At 41.3% G+C, this 18,326-nt stretch overlaps 1 protein-coding gene across 3 annotated transcripts in view; it reads right to left on the bottom strand.

Annotated features, from left to right (window-relative positions):
• fam168a (family with sequence similarity 168 member A) overlaps positions 1–18,326 on the bottom strand; it is a 116,069-nt gene that overhangs the window by 72,694 nt on the left and 25,049 nt on the right. For all 3 annotated transcript variants that reach the window (XM_072577076.1, XM_072577078.1, XM_072577077.1), the window contains exon 2: positions 6,045–6,132. In XM_072577076.1, coding sequence (XP_072433177.1) covers positions 6,045–6,114 — 70 coding nt within the window. In that variant the 5' untranslated portion in view covers positions 6,115–6,132. The remainder of the gene's footprint in view (positions 1–6,044; positions 6,133–18,326) is intronic.

Below are 18,326 nucleotides of genomic sequence, written 5' to 3'. Positions count from 1 at the left end.
CCCCACAAAACCCAATCACTTACTTAGGTATAAAGCAAGCTTAATTGGTAATTTTTAATGTCTGGAAGGTCTACTCCCCCCAATCTGAGAGGCAACTGCAGTTTGGCTAATTTAATGAGGGGCCGTTTACGATGCAGATAAAGGAGCTGAACCAACTGTTCAGTCTCCTGAGTGTTTGTTTATTGAAAATCAGGGGGAGCATCCGTATAGGGTATAGCAAACGAGGGAGAATATTCATCTTAATAAGCGCTATCTGACCCAACCATGACACTGGAAGTGCCTCCCATCTTTGGAGATCTTGTTTAATTTTTTCAAATAATTGAGTAACATTGGCTTTGAACAGCCAATCCAGAACTGGAGTCATGAATATGCCCAAATACACAAAACCCCACTGTGACCACCTAAATGGGAATCTATAGTCACTGTCAAGATCCAACTCTGTCGTAAGACCACCCATAGGCATAGCCTCTGATTTAGCAAAATTAATCTTATACCCTGAAAAAGCGCCAAACGCGTGAATGCATTGTATCAGGCAAGGCACTGAGACTGCTGGATTTGTCAAGAAAATTAGATCATCTGCATACAGCGAGATCTTATGTAATTTTGACCCCACTTCTGGAGCGGATATATTGAGATCCCCACGAATGGCCTCTTCCAACGGTTCAATCACCAACGTAAAAAGTAATGGTGAAAGGGGACAGCCCTGCCGACGGCCCCTTGAAATTTTAAAATTGCTTGATCTTACCCCGTTGGTAATGACCGCAGCGAGAGGTACACTGTAGAGAACCTTTACCCATCTTATGAAAACTTCACCCAGACCAAACCGGTCTAGAGTATAGAAAAGGTACGGCCGCTCAACTCTGTTAAATGCCTTCTCTGCATCGAAAGAAATCACCAATCCCTGTATTGACTGCTGTTGGCATGCTTGAATTACGTTAAGCAGCCTCCTAACGTTATTGAAGGATCTGCGACCCTTTATGAAGCCCGTCTGATCCTCTTTAATAATAGAAGGTAACACAGTCTCCAGCCTTAACGCAAGAGCCTTAGAGAGGATCTTAAAGTCCACATTTAAGAACAAGATGTGCCTGTATGAAACAGTCTTCCGGATCCCTCCCTTTTTTAAGGGTAAGTGAAATATTGGCCTCTCTCAGAGATGGTGGGACACAAACATGAGTGTATGAATCATTAAATATATTCATCATTGGGCCTGACAGTATACTTATAAATTCCTTATAGAATTCACTGGGAAGTCCATCAGGACCGGGTGCCTTTCCACTCTGAAGCTGCCTCACAGCTTCTTGCACTTCTTGCTCTGATAATGGGCATTGAGAAAGGACTGTTGCTCAGGAGTCACACCCAGGAGCTTCAGATCTCTAAGAAAGGATTCCATTTTGGCCTGTTCCTCCTCACAATTCTCAAACTGATATAACTTAAGAGTAGAATCTCTGAAACGCCACATTAATCTTTTTAGAATCACGTTAGGTTCCCTGACCCTTCCCTAATCGCTGTAATGGTTTGTGGGGTACTTCTCTTTCTGGCAAGGTATGCTAAATATTTGCCCGGCTTGTCACCATGCTCGTGTAACCTTTGCTTTGCAAAAGCCAGCTCCTTCTTTGTTGTCTGCGTGAGCATGGAATTTAGTGCAGACCGCAGAGCCTTAATCCTCTGTAGTTTGACCGAGGGGGTGTCAAAATAGGCCTTCTCAGCTGCTTTCAAATGTGCTTCAAGGAGACGTTGCTGCTCACCCTTCTGCTGCTTCCTACTTGTGGAATATGAAATAACTAACTCACTGGCATAAGCTTTGGCAGTTTCCCAGAGAACAGATGAGCTATCAACCGAGCCTATGTTGATGTCTAGGAATGCCCGAAATTCCCTAGAGAAGTACTCCACAAACTTGCTGTCCATGAGAATAAAGGGGTCTGTTCGCCAGTACCTTGAATCCACTGTAACATCCTTAATTTTAACCATGAGGTACACTGGAGCATGATCAGAGATGGCAATATTACCAATCGTACAGGATGCCACCAGATCCAGGGTTACCGCAGGGGTCAGAAAAAAAAAAATCAGTCCTCATGTGACATCTGTGCAGATTGGAGAAAAACGTGAAATCCCTACCTGTAGGGTGGAGACACCTCCAGACGTCCACCAATCCTAATTCCCCACACAAACCTAATAACCGTTTAGTTTGTGCAGAGGGTATCGAGGAACCTTTAGGCAACCTGTCTACTATGGGGTCCATGAGGCAGTTAAAATCTCCCCCTATAATGAGGTGCCGAGATTTGAGAATTATCAGTTTAGAAAAAGCATCTACCAAGAATTTAAGAGGATGAGCTGGGGGACAATAAACATTTAAAATGCCATATTCTTCCCCATTTATCAAGGCTTTAAGAATTACAAACCTCCCGTATGTGTCTTTAACACATTCCAACAATTTAAATGAGAGATTTTTCCTTACCAATATAGCCACTCCCCTACTTCTGGTATTAAATGATGAAAAATAAACTCGGTCAAAACCATTCTGCTGTAATTTCAGATGCTCCTTGTCATCCAAATGTGTCTCCTGTAACAAAGCAATATCCACCTTCTCCTTTCTAAGACTCCTTTCTCTTAACTGGTGAGTGACTTCCCTTGATATTCCAGGTACACCATTTAATCAAATCATTCGCCATAATCTTCTGCAATTACATTTAAATTCCAGAGAAGAGAAACCCAAACCACAAATTGCTGAGTCTTAGTGTTGCATGGTCCACCAAATATAAAAAACTACAAACTAAAACCACTACATTTAACAAACATACAAAATTATTAAAAATTTAAAAAACAACAAAAACCACAAAATAAACCAACATATAAAGCGCCAATAGCGCCGAGTCGAGGAACTCATCAATAGAGGAAAAAAAAGGGGAAAAACAAAGATCTAACCGGATTTTCTCCATTTCTTTTACAGAATGATAAACGCATACCCAAGCAACAATATTTATTTATACTACAATTGTTTAAATTAGGTAAGTTTGTCCACAAAGTCTCTTGCCTTCTCTGATGTGTCAAAGAGATGCATGGATCCATCTAAGGTGATCCGAAGCACTGCTGGATATCTCGGAGTACTGAATCCCAAGTTCCTTCAGTCTTCTCTTGACACCATCATTAGATTTTTGTTTCTGGATCACCACCGCTGAAAAGTCCTGAAAAAACATGATCTTAGACCCCTCGTAAATTAGGGCCTTTGGATCCTTGGGCCTCCATGACTCTCTCCTTATCCCGGTAATGATGGAACCGCACCAGAAAAGGACAAGGGCATTGACCCAGAACCGACCTCCGTGCAGCGACCCGGTGAGCCCTCTCTATCTTCAATCCTCTCATGCCAGTCTCCAAGTCAAGGAATTTCGGAAGCCAATCTTCAACAAATTCCGCAGGCTGCTCACCTTCCTTACCCTCAGGCAGCCCGATGATCTGAATGTTTTTTCTCCTGCCCCTGTTTTCAAGATCATCCATTTGGTCATGCAAATTATGAACCTGCGTCTTCAGGGCTTGGATCTCTTCCTTGAATGAACTGGCATCAGCTTCCACCACTGTGACCCTGTGCTCCACCTCATCCGTCCTCTTCTCCAGGTCTCCCTGCTGCTGCTCATGCTTCTGCAGCATGAGAGACACAGAAGCCAGCTTCTCTTCAATCTGTTTCCCCAACATCTCACGAGAGTTTGAGAGCTGGTTCACCAGGTCCTGGAGAGTAATTGTCTCAGAGGCTGCTGCAAGCTGAGCTGCAGGCCCAGCCTCAGATGCTCCTCCTCCTTTTTTAGTCATTTCTGGACATCTGAAAATACGGGTAAGTCAATTTTTAAATGTTTCTTGGGGCTCCACAATCTTTCCAACGCCCCAAGAAATCCTGATGACCTGAGATGGGCGGGTTAAAGGACCATCCTGCTCCTGCTGCGATGCGAAGCTCTGCAGTGTGATTTTCTCAGATCGCCGCCATCTTAGATCCCCCCCAGCAATTTTATTTTTAAAAAGTGCAACATCATCTTCCACAAATTCCTTGGTTTAAAATCAGTACATCTGCCTATTGTTTTAGTTTTAAAAAGTAAAGATTTTTTTTACAGTTATCTCAGAGACAATACAGCAAAGATTCCCTAAATTGGTTCAAGGGATGATGCGGTGGTCTGATAAGGGGAGATTGAATAATTTGGGTCTCTACTCTCTGCAGTTTAGAAGAATAAGTAGTAACCTTATTAACACATTAAATATAATTCTGAAGCATTTTAGAGGGTAGATTCAAAATCACTGGTGCAGGAGACCATTCAGCCCATCATGCTGAATTGGTTCTCTAAATGAGCCTCACAACATACTGCCATTATCCTGTCTTTTGGCATTATTTTGCACATTCGTACAATTTAAGTATCTATACCCCCTTGAATACCTCAATTTAATCTACCCCATCAGACAAACATCGAAAATAGGGACAGGAGTAGGCCATTAGGCCCTTCGAAACTGCTCTGCCATTAATTATGATTATGGTCAATCATCCAACTCAATACCCTGTTCCTGCTTTTCTTCCTCCATATCCATTGATTCTCTTTAGTCCCAAATGTTATATCCAACTTTTTCTTGAAATCATATAATGTTTTGTCATTGATTGCTTTCTGTGGTAGGAAATTCCACAGACACTCCACTTTCTGGATGAAAAAAATTCCTCTTCAATCCTAAATTGTTTTCCTCATATCCTTAGACTGTGACACCACTTCCAAGCAGTGCATTCAAAACCTGAACTGGGCACAGTGGCTAGGTTCAATTCCACCTTCGGGCCTCTGTCTGCGTGTAGTTTACACATTCTCCATGTCTGCGTGCATTTCCACCGGGTGCTCTGGTTTCCTTCCACAGTCCAAAGATGTGCAGGTTAGGTAAATTGTCCATAGTGTCCAGGGATATGTAGATTAGGTGGATTAACCATGGGGAATACAGGGTTAGAGTTAGGGTAGGGGATCTGGGAGCGTTGCTGTTCGGAATGTTGGTGTGGACTTGATAGGCAAATGGTCTGCTCCCATACTGCAGGGATTCTATGATTAGCCTTGATTGTATTGAATGTTGAAATTGGCATAAGGACCTGAAGGGTCAGCTTCATTTCTCAAGTTTAAACATTTTAATCAACATGTTCAGACTGGTTATGACAACACTTCTAGAACAGACGGAACTTGAACCACTTCTATCTCAGAGAAACACATTACTACTGCATTATATTCTTACTGTTCTTTTCACCCAGGGGTTAGGTGGAGTATGGAACTCATTACCTGAAAGAGTGGTTGAACTCTCAATGTTTATGCAGTATTTAGGCATTCAATTGCATCGCTATAGCCTCCAGGGCTATAGGCCAAGAGGTACAAAGTGGGATTAAGTTCAATATTGTCAGATCTTGGTTGACCAGCACTGGCACAATAAGTCACCTGGCATCCTTCATTGATGAGTCAATAAATAAAATTCAAAACTATCTCGCAATCATTCATAACAGCAATTGTGGATCCACTTACAGCTCAACTGCAGCAGGTCACCACTACCACCTTTTCAAGGGCAACAGGATGGGCAATAATCGCTGCCACCAGCTAGTGATTCGCACATCCCACGAATGAATGGAGAGAAAAATCCAATAATAAAGTACTGAAACTAATTACTCTTTGGGGAATCAGCACAGGTTAGCATTCACGAGGCTAAGGAAGCAGTTGTAGTTTGGTGTGGAGTTTAGTGATCCATTCATTGCAAAGTAATATGATGTCACAAATCTGGTAGGCACATATGAAATAAATTTTCAAGAATTAAGCCAAATTGCTGTCTTAAAATACTTTTAAGGTGGAACTACAATAGAACGCACGTTGATAACATATCTGAGTAAAAGGGCATATGCTTAACTGCTAAATCTCCACTCTCCAGATATTTATCACAAGTTTGTGTATGCAAAATTATTTAGTTTAAACATTTTTTTTCAGAATGGATTACCATTGAAGATTGATGCCTCCTTTAATCAAATGGACATGCCAAATAAAATAAAGCAGATTTACCTGTGTAAGCCATGTTTTTAGGATTTCCATAAGGAGTCCCAGGTTGAACGGGGCTGTAAACAGGGTTCATGATGGAAGACTAGGAACTCTGAGAAAAGAGAATAATATTTAGATAAAGTATACACTTTTGTTACAGCAATGATTGTTGTGCAGAAGAAGTTGTTTTCCATTTGTTGATATAAACAGTAACCAGCCACATCCTGTATATTAACACAGTCATGCAAGAGTTTTTTTTTAAAAAAAGGCAATAAAGCACCAACTAGTAAGGGGGCTAACCATTCAAAAATGCACAACGTGGCTTTTTAAGTATAGAAGCTTCAGTTCTGGAAATAACTGAAAAAGTTAATTACGTGAGCAAATATGAAAATCCAATTAAATCATGAACAAAAATTCACCTGGATTGTTAAAGCTTCACACTTGTCCACTGCAAAATAGTCTAATATCCTTAGTAAAGATGATCTAGATGATAATTCCATACTATCAATGTTATTCTTTGAGTTATACAGAAAGATACCTGCCTCCAAACTCTATCTTCCTATAAAGACTTAAGCCAAAAGCCCAAAATGAATCTCACAGGTATGCACACCAAGTTCAACTGCAGCATGGCATCAAGCCAAGTTTTAGTTTTATCAGAATAAAAATCACTATGCATATTGTCAAGCACTGGAAAATGGAAATAGACAAGTTAGTTGGTTGCTTTTGAACAGTGCAGACATGACGGATCAAAGGATCTTTTTCTCTACTGCAAACCTCTATTACAACCGTATAAGGATTGGGAGGTAGAAATTGGTGTAAACAGAATATTTGACTCTGGCTCTGGCCCTGACTCTTACCCTCCAACATGAATGCCTATGATCTCTGGTTATAATCCAGATTCCAAGCCCAATCCACCCCAATTTTGAGGTTTAAAATCCAATATTTGAGAAGGACCACACTTCACCACTTAGACAAAGAGAAAGAAACCTGTATTCCACTCACTTCCTGCTGTCCCTCTCATCATCTAAAAAGGACTGGCCAATATCAGTGCAGATAATGCTGGAAATAAACAACTAGTCTGCAGAGGGAAACAGAATTAACATTTTAAGGAAATTGTCACTTGGTAATGCAGAACCCGAGTACTTCTGAGAAAAAAGACACAACATTGAAGCTATTCACTTTATACTTATCAGGACCAGTGCAAGAATGCCAAATTTTAAATTCATTTTGCTTACAAAGGTCATGCTTACGATTTTGTATAACTTCAATTTTTAAGTACAAGGAAAGTAGGGTCGATGAGAGAGAGAGGAAAGAACAAATGGGAAAGGCAGTGATACGACAGAGAGCAACAGACTAAATGAAAACCATAATGGCACCAGGCAGCTGGGGGGAAAACCACCATGTAAAACTGTCCAGGGGAGCTGTAAATGACAAGTCCAGAAGCCTCTGGCTCTAATGGGTTTTGTCTATATGGTTAATTTCTCAGAAGGAGGGGTCTGAACACAATGAAATGTCAGCAGTGCTGGGCAAATGATCAGATAAAACTGTTTCCACCTCAGAAGAACAGTCCCAACTGCAGCTGCACAACACACTGGGGCTTTTCAGCCTATCATTACCAACTTACTATGAGTATTAGAATTGTACACAGTAGGAGCTTGGCGCACTACAAAACACTCTACAGTTTGGATTCCTGATTATGTAACAGTGAGCACAGTCTTTTATCCCATCAAATCAGTACTACTGTCTTGCATGATGGGTACCACCATGCTTTGAATTATTCATATAACTCAAATATCACAGACTGGCTATGCCAACACTTCTAAGAAAGGAACATATTACTCAGTTTGCTTGGGAGAAGAGAGTTAGCTGACAATAAAAAGGAAGCAGGGAATAATTGGGAAGCTCAGTTGACTGGACAGGTGATTTGCAATGCAAAGTGAAACCAACAATGAAGTTTTAATTTCTATACTGGTTGAGGTTGCCATGAATGATCCTCTTTCTCCACCTCTCCCCTCATCTGAGGCATAGTAAAGCTCAGGTTAAACCACCACCATTTGTCTCTAATGAATGCAGCCTATAGTCTGATAGTACTCTGGTGACTTTACCCCCAGAGTACTGCCCAATCAATTACATAAGGTGTAACACATACCCTTTTACCTCTTCCCTCCTCATTAACCAGGGCCTCAAATATACCTTCAAGGTGAAGTCGTTATTGTAAGTCTTTCAATTTAATCTACTGTAATCACTTTTGTACACTGGCAACAGTAAGCATAGATCTGGTGACCACTTTGTAGACTAACTCCACTTTATCCATATATCAGGAATGACCCTGACTTTCCTGACATTCAATACATTGTCTTTCTCCCCATGTTAATACTTCCACCATAGATTAGCCATGATTTTCCAGCGAAGCCCAATGCAGTTGAAGGAATGACACCTCATTTACTGCCTAAGCACTTAATTTTCAGAGTTCAGCAATTGTGTTCACCACCTTTACAGCATGAACACTGTCCTCTACTTTAATCACAACTCTTCACCCTCACTCTCCTCCTGTCCATTTCTTGTTTGCATAGGTTTGCTCTCAGCAAAGATAACCTATTTTCAATTATCTGCAGTCATCATTAATATCTATTTTGCATCAAGATCACTCCTTTACTGCAATTAACACTTCCTTTATCTTTTGCTCTAGGCAGCCACACCATCCACTTACTTCTCCACCCACTGTCAACAATGTAAGTACAGTGCACCATCATTTTCCAGTCCTGTTCAATTCCATAGGAGACTCTTGTGACTCTAAACATTTTCTCACTTGCTCTCTCTATAGATGGCGCCAGACCTATTGAGATTCGCCAGCACTTTCCGTTATTATTCAAGACTAGACTTCACTCATTCCTTTCTCAATGCGTTAACAACTTACATGTAGAAACTAATTTATTTTGGGAGCAGTGGCACCAGGAGGTAAAATATAGATGAGAAACATGAAGAGGCCTGAGTGAGTCCAGAGGGAATGGTGTGGAAGCAGGAAGAGAAGTCACAACAGGTAATTGTTTGGAATCAGTTGAGTACAGTATCACCCAACTGGAGATGCTGGAAAGACACTGGAGTGTAGGGATAATTGCAAAAGATAATTGCAAAGGAGATTTTGATAAGAGTCATCTTAGTACTGTAGAGCAGCAGAAACCTGATCGGAGGAATTTAAACCTGAAATTCCATGAAAAGGTGGCACAGATTTGGGAGGAAATGGCACAAAGATTTGAGGGAATTAGAGATGGAGCAGTAGTTTGCAAGGATGGAGTGCTGATAGCTGTTTTGTGAGAAGTGATACTCGCAAATATGAGCAAGAAGGAGTCATCACTGAAGAGGGTAGAACTGTCTGCCATAAGGGACCAGAAAAGGAAGTAGTATGAGCAACAACTTGGCATATTTAAAACATCAGCTTATATTACATGTTCAAGTCTCTGAGGACTTAGGAGGCATTTTTTTGCTGCAGAATACCCTGACTTGCTCTAGCACCCACAATGTGTACATGTGGCTGGCCCAGTTATGATTATGGGCAACGGTGATATTTGACATGAATGATGGAGGATTCAACAAAAAGAATGCTTTAAATGACAACGAGGACTGTTTAGGTTCTCATTTAAGGTGTTCAGTGTAACCATGCAGGTGCACGACATTTCTAACCACCTAATAGCCCACGCCAAACACTGGGAGAAAGTGAGGACTGCAGATGCTGGAGACCAGGGTTGAAAAATGTGGTGCTGGAAAAACACAGCAGGCCAGGCAGCATCTGAAGAGCAGGAGAATCGATGTTTCGGGCATAAGCCCTTCTTCATTCCACTTTATTCCTGAAGAAGGGCTTATGCCCGAAACATAAATTCTCTTGCTCCTTGGATGCTGCCTGGCCTTCACGCCAAACATTGTCCAAATCATGTTGCATGCATGGACTGCTTCATTATTTGCACAGCTATACTAGTACTGAATTTCAAACTTCCCCTCTTCTGGTCTGATGAGATGTCCATGGCTCAGTTGGTAAAGCTCTTGCCTCTGATTTAACTTTATGGGTTCAAGCGCCACCCTACAGGCGTGAGTAGGAAAATCTAGGTTGACGACTTCAATTCTGAGTGATGCTGCATCACTTGAGATATGACCTTTCTGGTGGAACATTAAACCAAGGTTTCAACTGCCCTCCCAGATGAGGATAGAGTAAGAGAGATATCCCCGAGAAATAATCAACCAAGTTATTAAAACATATTATGTGGTTATTGCTGCAAGGTCTGGTTGTTGGAGATCAATCATCTCACATGTGCATCAAGCTAAGTAAGACTCCAGCCAAGTGGAACAACCTCCTAATGTACACTGAGACTTTAATTTTATTAAGCTTGCTGATGCCATAGATGGTAATGGGCTGCTTTAATATTAAGGGTAATCAATCTCACTCACCTCTGGAATTGAAATTTGGGTCCATGTTTAGACCAAGTTTGCAATAAGGTTGGAGATGGATGGCCTGGATGAAAATCAATGTGAACACCTTTGTCCAAGTTACTGAAGATTAGGTGCCATCTGATGAAAATATCTTTCACTATTTTGATGATTGGGAGTAGATTTGATAACGCAGTAGCTTTGTCGAAAGGGCATAACGGGCAATTTTTCAATTTGGCAGATAAATACAAGTGGCTGAAATGTGGCTGCATTAGACAAACTTGGCTAGATGTGCAATTAGTTCTGGAGCACAAGTTGTCAGCAGTATAGCCAGAATTTTGTTGGGCCCATTGCCTTGATTGTATCCCATTTACTCAGCTGTTTTGAACAGCTGAGCAAATCATTTCAAGAGGCAGCAGAGATGGTTTATCCACTCAGCATTCCTGATCAAAGATGGTTATACATGCTTCATCCTTATCATCACTGTGTTGAACACTCCATCATCCTTGAGGATGGTTAAGTTCATGGAACTGTCCACAACTTGATGTGGCAGAACTACAGAGCTTTTATCACATTTTTGATCTGATCAGGAAAAGATAATGGAAACTGAGGATGTAATTCATACAGTAGTGAGAGTGACACATTTTCAAAGAGCAAGATACAAAATCAATTTAGGTAGAAAGAAAAAATAAAAGGTAGAGGTCACCTGTGGGAGCAGTGTATAGCCCCAAAGATAGTTACATTAAGAACGTGTACGAAAAGAAATAAACAGAGCATATAATAAAGGTACCACAATAATCATTGCAGACTATAATCAATATGCAGATTGGGTTGAACAAGGTCAGCAAAGGTAGCCCAGAAAATAAGCTAATAGAGTGCATCTAGGTCAATTTCTTAGACCATTATTCTGAGGGGCAACCAGGCATCAGACTGTTCTAGACCTCTGAACGAACGAGACAATATCAACCAATGATATGATAAAGGAGCCTCTAGGCAGTTATTGAACATGGCTCAGTGAAGGGAAAGGTTTGGAGTCTTTAGAGAATACAACACAAAATTCTACACTGACAAGTCCAGTTTTGAGTGGATGCTGCATCACTTGAGATGTCATCATGTTACTGAACATGGTTCAATAAAGGGGAAAGGTTTGGTAAAATTCATGTTTTAAACCTAACATAAAAGATAAGTACAGGTAGTTCTGGGATAACACACATTTCAGCAGTGCGATTTAGCTACAACATCACTGAAGAATTCGGAACTATATTTTCGAGAACACTTACCTCCGTCCGCAAAAGTGAGCTTCCAGCGGGGACTGGTTCACCCGCTTCATACTGCACATGCGCTGTTGTCTGCACCATTCTGTGCATGTGCAATGTAGGTACTGGTCTGTGTGCCATTCTGTGCTTGCATCAATATCAGCTGCTACCAGAGCAGGTGTGAGGGGTACTGTATGGAGCACAGCTTTCTTACATATTTTTAAATTTACTGTTTTAATTTTATTTTTGTTTCGTTAATAAATAGGATTTCAAACTTTATTCAGGCTGTGCTATACTTTGTATTAGACTTTTGGATAATTTTTAAGTGATCGTGAGTGATATTCTTTGCAGGTCTGTGCCTAACCCCACTTTTCCCCACAGGCCCCATTATTTCTATTAAGCAAGGTTTTGCTGGAATGCAACTACGGTGTTACAGTAGGACTACCATACAACAGTATAAAGGCAGGGTCAGCTACAGCAAGCTGGAAAATTAAGTTAAAAGATAAAATAGCAGTGAAAGGCTTTTAAAATGACAAATATTTTTCCCAGTGAAAAAGAAACACTGGAAAATAGTGGCTAAGTAAGAAATGCAACCAAAGTAAAAATCTGCAAAGATTAGTGGTAGGTCAGAAGACTGTCAGATTTTAAGGACAATTATAATATGCCAGGAGAGAGAAAAGAAAATAAGAGAAAACTTTCTAGTCATAAAAGAGCAACTAACAAACAGTTCTGCAAGTATTTCAATGGGAAAAGTGTGACTAAAGCTGGTGTTGGTCCTCTTTGTGTGGAGAATAGACAATGGAAATGAAGGAAATTAAGACAATCTGTCTCCATTGTAGAAGACTTAGAAAAACTTCCCAAAGTTTTTTGGAATCAAGAGGTGAAATTGATAAGAGAAACACAAAACAATCTCCATTGTCAGGAGAGAAAGGTGCTGGGGAAAACTATTAGACCTAAAGTATGTCAAGTTCAATGACTAGATAAATACATTAAGGATCTTAAAAGAAGTGGCTGCAGAATTCCTTCGAATCTGAAAGGACCTCGGCAGATTAGAAAACTAACATTTTTCATGAAAAGAAGGAGACAAAGGAGGAAGCCATCAGCCAGTTGGGTAAACATCTATCACGGGGAAACTGGGAGAATCTATTATTAAGGTGGCTACAGCAGGATATGTAGATGATCATACTGAGATCAGGCTGTATCAACATAGTTCTGTAAAAGGGAAAGTTGTTGAAAATATGCTTAAAGTTTTTTGATGAAGGAACAAACAAGGTGGATGAAGGGGACAGAAACAGAAATTGCTGAAGAAACTCAGGAGGTTTGGCAGCATTTGCGGAGAGAAAGCAGAGTTCACGCTCCAGTGACATTTCTTCAGAAAGAATGGAGTTCTGATATGACCAGACATGCTGAGTTCCTGCAGCAATTTCTGTTTTTGATTCAGATTTCCAGCATCTACAGTTCTTTTTTTTTTCTGTTGAGTGGATGAAGGAAAACCTGTGCATGTTGTGCATTTGGATTTCTAAAAAGGCACTTGACAATGTGCCATCCAAAATATTACTAAACCCAATAAGGACTCATGGTGTTTATGGTAACATACTCGCACGGATCAAAACATTGGTTAGCAAACTGAAGCAGGGAGGAGGGAGAAAAGGGCATTTTTTCAGATGGCAAACTGTAACGAGTAGAGTACTACAAGAATCAGTGCAGGGGCCTCAATTATTCAAAATCTGGGTCAATAACTTGGATGTGGAGACAAAATGCATGATATATAAGTGTGCTGATACAGTAAGATAGGCAAGTTGTCACAAGAAGTTTGAGTGTCTTCAAAAGGGATATGGACAGGTTGAGAGAGAGTGAGTGAGTTTGCAAATAAAATATTAATTTGCAGGAAATGTGAACTTGTCCATTTTGGCAGAACAAACAGAAAAGCATGACACTATTTAAACGGGAAGAGGTTGCAAAACACTGCGGTACAGAAGGAACTAGGTTGCAGATAGCATGCTATTTGTAAGGAAAGTAATGTGTTGGTGTTTAATGCAAGGAAAATGGAATTAAAGAGTACAGAAATTGTTCTGCAGCTGTACAGGACCTTGGTGAGACAATATCTGCAATACTGTGTACAATTTCTATCTATTTATTTGAAAAGGGATATAACTTCATTCTGCCTGCAGAAACCATTCATTTGGCTCATTCCTAGAATGGAACGTTTCCTTATGAAAAAAGGTTGAACACGTTGGATCTTTACCATTGAAATTTAGACGAATGAGAAGTGATCCTATTGAAACAAAAGATTCCGAGAGGTTGACAGATGGGATTCTCAGAAGACATTTTCCCTTGTATGAAATAGAAATAGGGTCACATTTTAAGAGAAAGAGATCCTGGATTTTAAGATAGAGGTGAGTTTTTTTTTGCCCCCCCCAAGACACTTAGTCCGTGAAATTCTCTTCTCCAGGACACAGTGGAAGCTGGGTCACTGAATTTATTCAAAGCTGAGTTAGAGGTGGATTTTTGAAAAAGGAATTGAGGGTTATGAAAGAAGGCAAGAAAGTGGCGTAAAGACCACAACCAGGTCAAACATGACCTTACTGAATAGCCAAGTAGGTGTAAAATTGCATACTCCTACTCCAAGTCTATTATTCCACAACTTCACAGCAATGAAGTGAAGATTATGTCACAAGGATGTAAATAATACAGCTCTGTTGTTGATCTTTCTCAGTACCACATGGATGTCCGGTTTTGAGCTATTAAAATCTGTTCTGAAACTATGTAATTTAGCATAGTGATAGTGATGCATATGATGAAAGGTGTCCTTAGTATGAAGATGGGACTTTGTCTTTAAAAGGATAAAGAAGTGGTCAAGCTTCCCAATCTATGGCATGTAGACGACTGTAGTAGTAGTCAGGTAGGTTTTTCCCACCTCACACCCTGTCATGGGTCCAGTCTGGCAGATATATCTTTCAGGACGTAGCCAGGTCAATTCATTGTAGCACTGCCAAATAACTCTTAGCATTGGACATTGAAACATTCAGAAAGAATATATTCTTGTGTCACTGCTATCCCTCAGGTGATTATAACAAATGGTGTTCAATATGAAGCACTGATTTATCAGGCAAGGAAGACTGCAGGTGGTAATCAGGAGGAAGATTTCTTGCCAACGTTTGATCTGATGCCATGAGGCTTCTTGGAGTACAAAATCATTATTGTGACTCCCAGGGCAATTCCATCTCAATCACTGTACTGATGGGTCTGCCCTGTCAGTGAAATAGGGCATAATCAAGGAGAGCAATAGATGAGCCTGGGACGCAAGTGATTTGGTATCATTGATTGGCTTGCTAGGCCATTTCATAGGGCAGTTATGGGTTGACCACTTTGTAAACACATAGCATAAAGCCAGACCAGGCAAGGACAGCAGATATCGTCCCTTAAAACAATCAGCAAACCAGGTGGTTATTTTTCTGCAATTTTAAAACACAAAGTGGGTAGCTACTATTTACTGGCATAAGTTCCTTACTCCAAACTTAATTAACAGATTTTAAATTCCTTGGCTTCCATGATGAATCTGAATTTACAGACAATGTCCCAGACACCATTATCCCTGAAAATGTCCTGTCACATGGGTAGTACAGACCCAGAAGTGGCAGCACACTGGTGTCTACAGTGGGAGCGAGCTGCCCTGGCAGACTCAACACTAACTCCAGACACTATGAAGTTTCACTACGTTAGGTCAAATATGGGCAAGGAAACTCCTTGATTACCACATACTGTCCTCCATCAACTGATTAATTAGCTCTCCCTGATGTTTAGCTAAACTCTGTGCCTCCTCAGAGGATGGCAAAAAGTATTCTTATGGGGGATTTCCATTCCCACAAAGCATGGTTTGACAACAGTTCTACAGCTTGATCAGTGCAAGCCCATAAGAACGTTGCTGCTAGACTGGGTGTGCAGGAGGTGGTGGGGGAAACCAACAAGAGGAAAAATATACTTTATCTAACCCTGCTGGAGATAGTGAAGACTGCAGATGCTGGAAAGTCAGAGTCAATAAAGTTTGGAGCTGGAAAAAGTACAGTGGGTCAACCAGCAAAGGAGCAGGAGAGTTGATGTTTCAGGTTGGGACTTTTCATCTTTACCTCATCCTCATCAAACTGCCTGGTGCAGATGCATCAATCCATGACTGTGGTGGTCAGTGTTACCAATAGAGTTGAATAACGTTGTGTAGCACTATCACAGCACTAAATGGGTCACAGGAGTTCTTCAGGTCACTCCTACAGTGCCTTAGATCCAACAATTTTCAATTGCTTCAAAGACCTTTCATCCACCATAGGTGAGGAGTGGGGATGTTCATTAATGATTACGTAATGCTCAGTACCATTTATCTCATTAGAAAGTGAAGCAGTGCACGTCCAAGTGAGCAAAAGCTGGACAATATCCAGACTTGAGGCGACAGATGGCAAGTAACATTTGTGCCAAACCAATGTTACACAATGACCATCTTCAATAAGAGACAATCTAACTACCACCTTCTGATATTCAATGGTATCACCATTACTGAATACCCATTATCAATATCCTGGGGGCTTACCAATGACTAGTTACTGAACTGGATTCTCTAAATATAGTGACTACAACAGCAGGTCAGACATTAGGAATACTGCAGAATGTAACTTACCTCCTGCCATCCCAAAGCCTGTCTATTATCCAAAAGGCATGTTTGGAGTGTGATAGAATATTTCTCACTTGCCTGGTTGAGTGCAGCTTCAACAACACTCAATTGGCTTGATATTAACCAGGAAAAAGCAGCCTATGGGATTGGTGCTACATTGAGAAACATCTAATCTCTCCACCACAGACATTCATTAGCCAGAAGTAAGAACCGTCTGTGAGATACACTGCAGACACTTACCAAAGATCATTAGGCAGGACTTTCCAAACTCATGACAACTACCAGGTAGAAGGATGAGATCATAAGACAGAGAAACAGACTGAGGCCATTTGGCCCATCAAGTCTGCTCCACCATTTGATCATGACTGATATGTTTCTCAACCCCATTCTCCTGACTTCTCCCCACAACCTTGATAACCCCTTACTAAAATCAAGAACCTCAGTCTTAAATACAATCAATGACGTGGCGTCCACAGCCTTTTACAGCAGTGTTCCACAGATTCACCACCCTCAGCCTGAAGAAATTCCTCCTTATCTCAGTTCTATAGGATCATCCCTTCAGTCTGAGGCCCTGTGGCCTAGGGTCCTGGTCTCCTCTACTCATGGAAACGTCTTCTCTAAGTCCACTCTATTCAAGCCCCTCAGTATTCTGTAAGTTTCAAATCAGATATCCCCCTCATCCTCTAATTTCCATTGAGTATAGACCCAGAGTCCTCAACCACTCATATCACAAATCCTTCATCCACTAGATCAGTCATGTAAATCTCCTGTGGACACCCACCAATAGCAGTACAGAGGACCTCTATTATCCAAATATCAATTATCCAAATATCAGATTATCCACAGGAGATCGAGGTTCCTACAGAAACATTACATCAAAGACGTGTGTCTCAACAGTGATCGTGTATTTTGTTTACAGTGATTAAAAGTGCTGCCGAGAACAGTCCTTGACTGGTGGGAGCGCAGGCACTCCCTAAATGTCTGACCTCTCATCCTCTCTCTCACTCTCTCTTCCCACACTTTCCCTAGAGTTCTACACAGGTGTGTACCCTAAACCCCACCTTTCCCAGATAATCTCTCTAACATTGTCCTGTACAGGACAAAGACGGAACCTGTCAAAAAGCTGCAGTAAAAAGGCGTGTGTGTGTACATATGTGCGCAGGCGCTATTCGGAGAGACACCCCCCAAAAGGCAGTAGCAGTAGCAGCAATGTTGAGAGGGGCGAGGGGGGCTGTGCTGGATGGGGTTTGGGGGGCAGGCAGGGGAGCAGGCAAGGAGACGGTGTTGGACGGGGTTTGGGGGGGCGCGGGCAGTGTTGGACGGGGGCAGACTTTGTTGGATGGGGTTTGGGGGCAGGCGGGGGAGCAGGCAAGGGGGCAGTGTTGGACGGGATCCTCGCACACTGTCTACTGCTGCTAGTCTCCTGAATGGGGAGTAGACTTTATAGAAAACTCCGAGGCCCAGAGGAAAGGCATTGAATAGATTAACCGAACAATCAAATCTCCGAATGAAATAGTGTCTGTCCATCTCGTTCAGATAATCAAGGTTCCCCTGCAATTCCTTCCTTAGATATGGAGACCAAAACTGCTCACAATATTCCAAATGTGGGCTCTTGCATTCTAGTCCTCTTGAAATGAATGCAAACATTGCATTTGCCTAACTACCAACTGAACTTGCATCTCAACCTTAAGAGAATACTGAACAAGGACTACCAAGTCCTTTTATGCTTCAGATTTCTGAAGCCTTTCCATTTAGAAAATAGCCTACACCTCTATTCTTCCTACCAAAGTACATAACCTCTTGCTGTCCCACATTGTACTTCATCTGCACTTGTTTGTCCACACTCCTAGCCCAAGTCCTTCTACAGCCTTCTCACTTTCTCAACACTACCTGCCCATGTCATCTGAAAAGTTCACAACAATGCCCTCAATTACTTCATCCAGATTGTAAATGCATAATGTGAATAGTTGT

The sequence above is a fragment of the Chiloscyllium punctatum genome, chromosome 9 (assembly GCF_047496795.1).
Source record: "Chiloscyllium punctatum isolate Juve2018m chromosome 9, sChiPun1.3, whole genome shotgun sequence".
NCBI lineage: Eukaryota > Metazoa > Chordata > Chondrichthyes > Orectolobiformes > Hemiscylliidae > Chiloscyllium > Chiloscyllium punctatum.
This window is presented reverse-complemented; position numbering and strand designations above follow the sequence as displayed.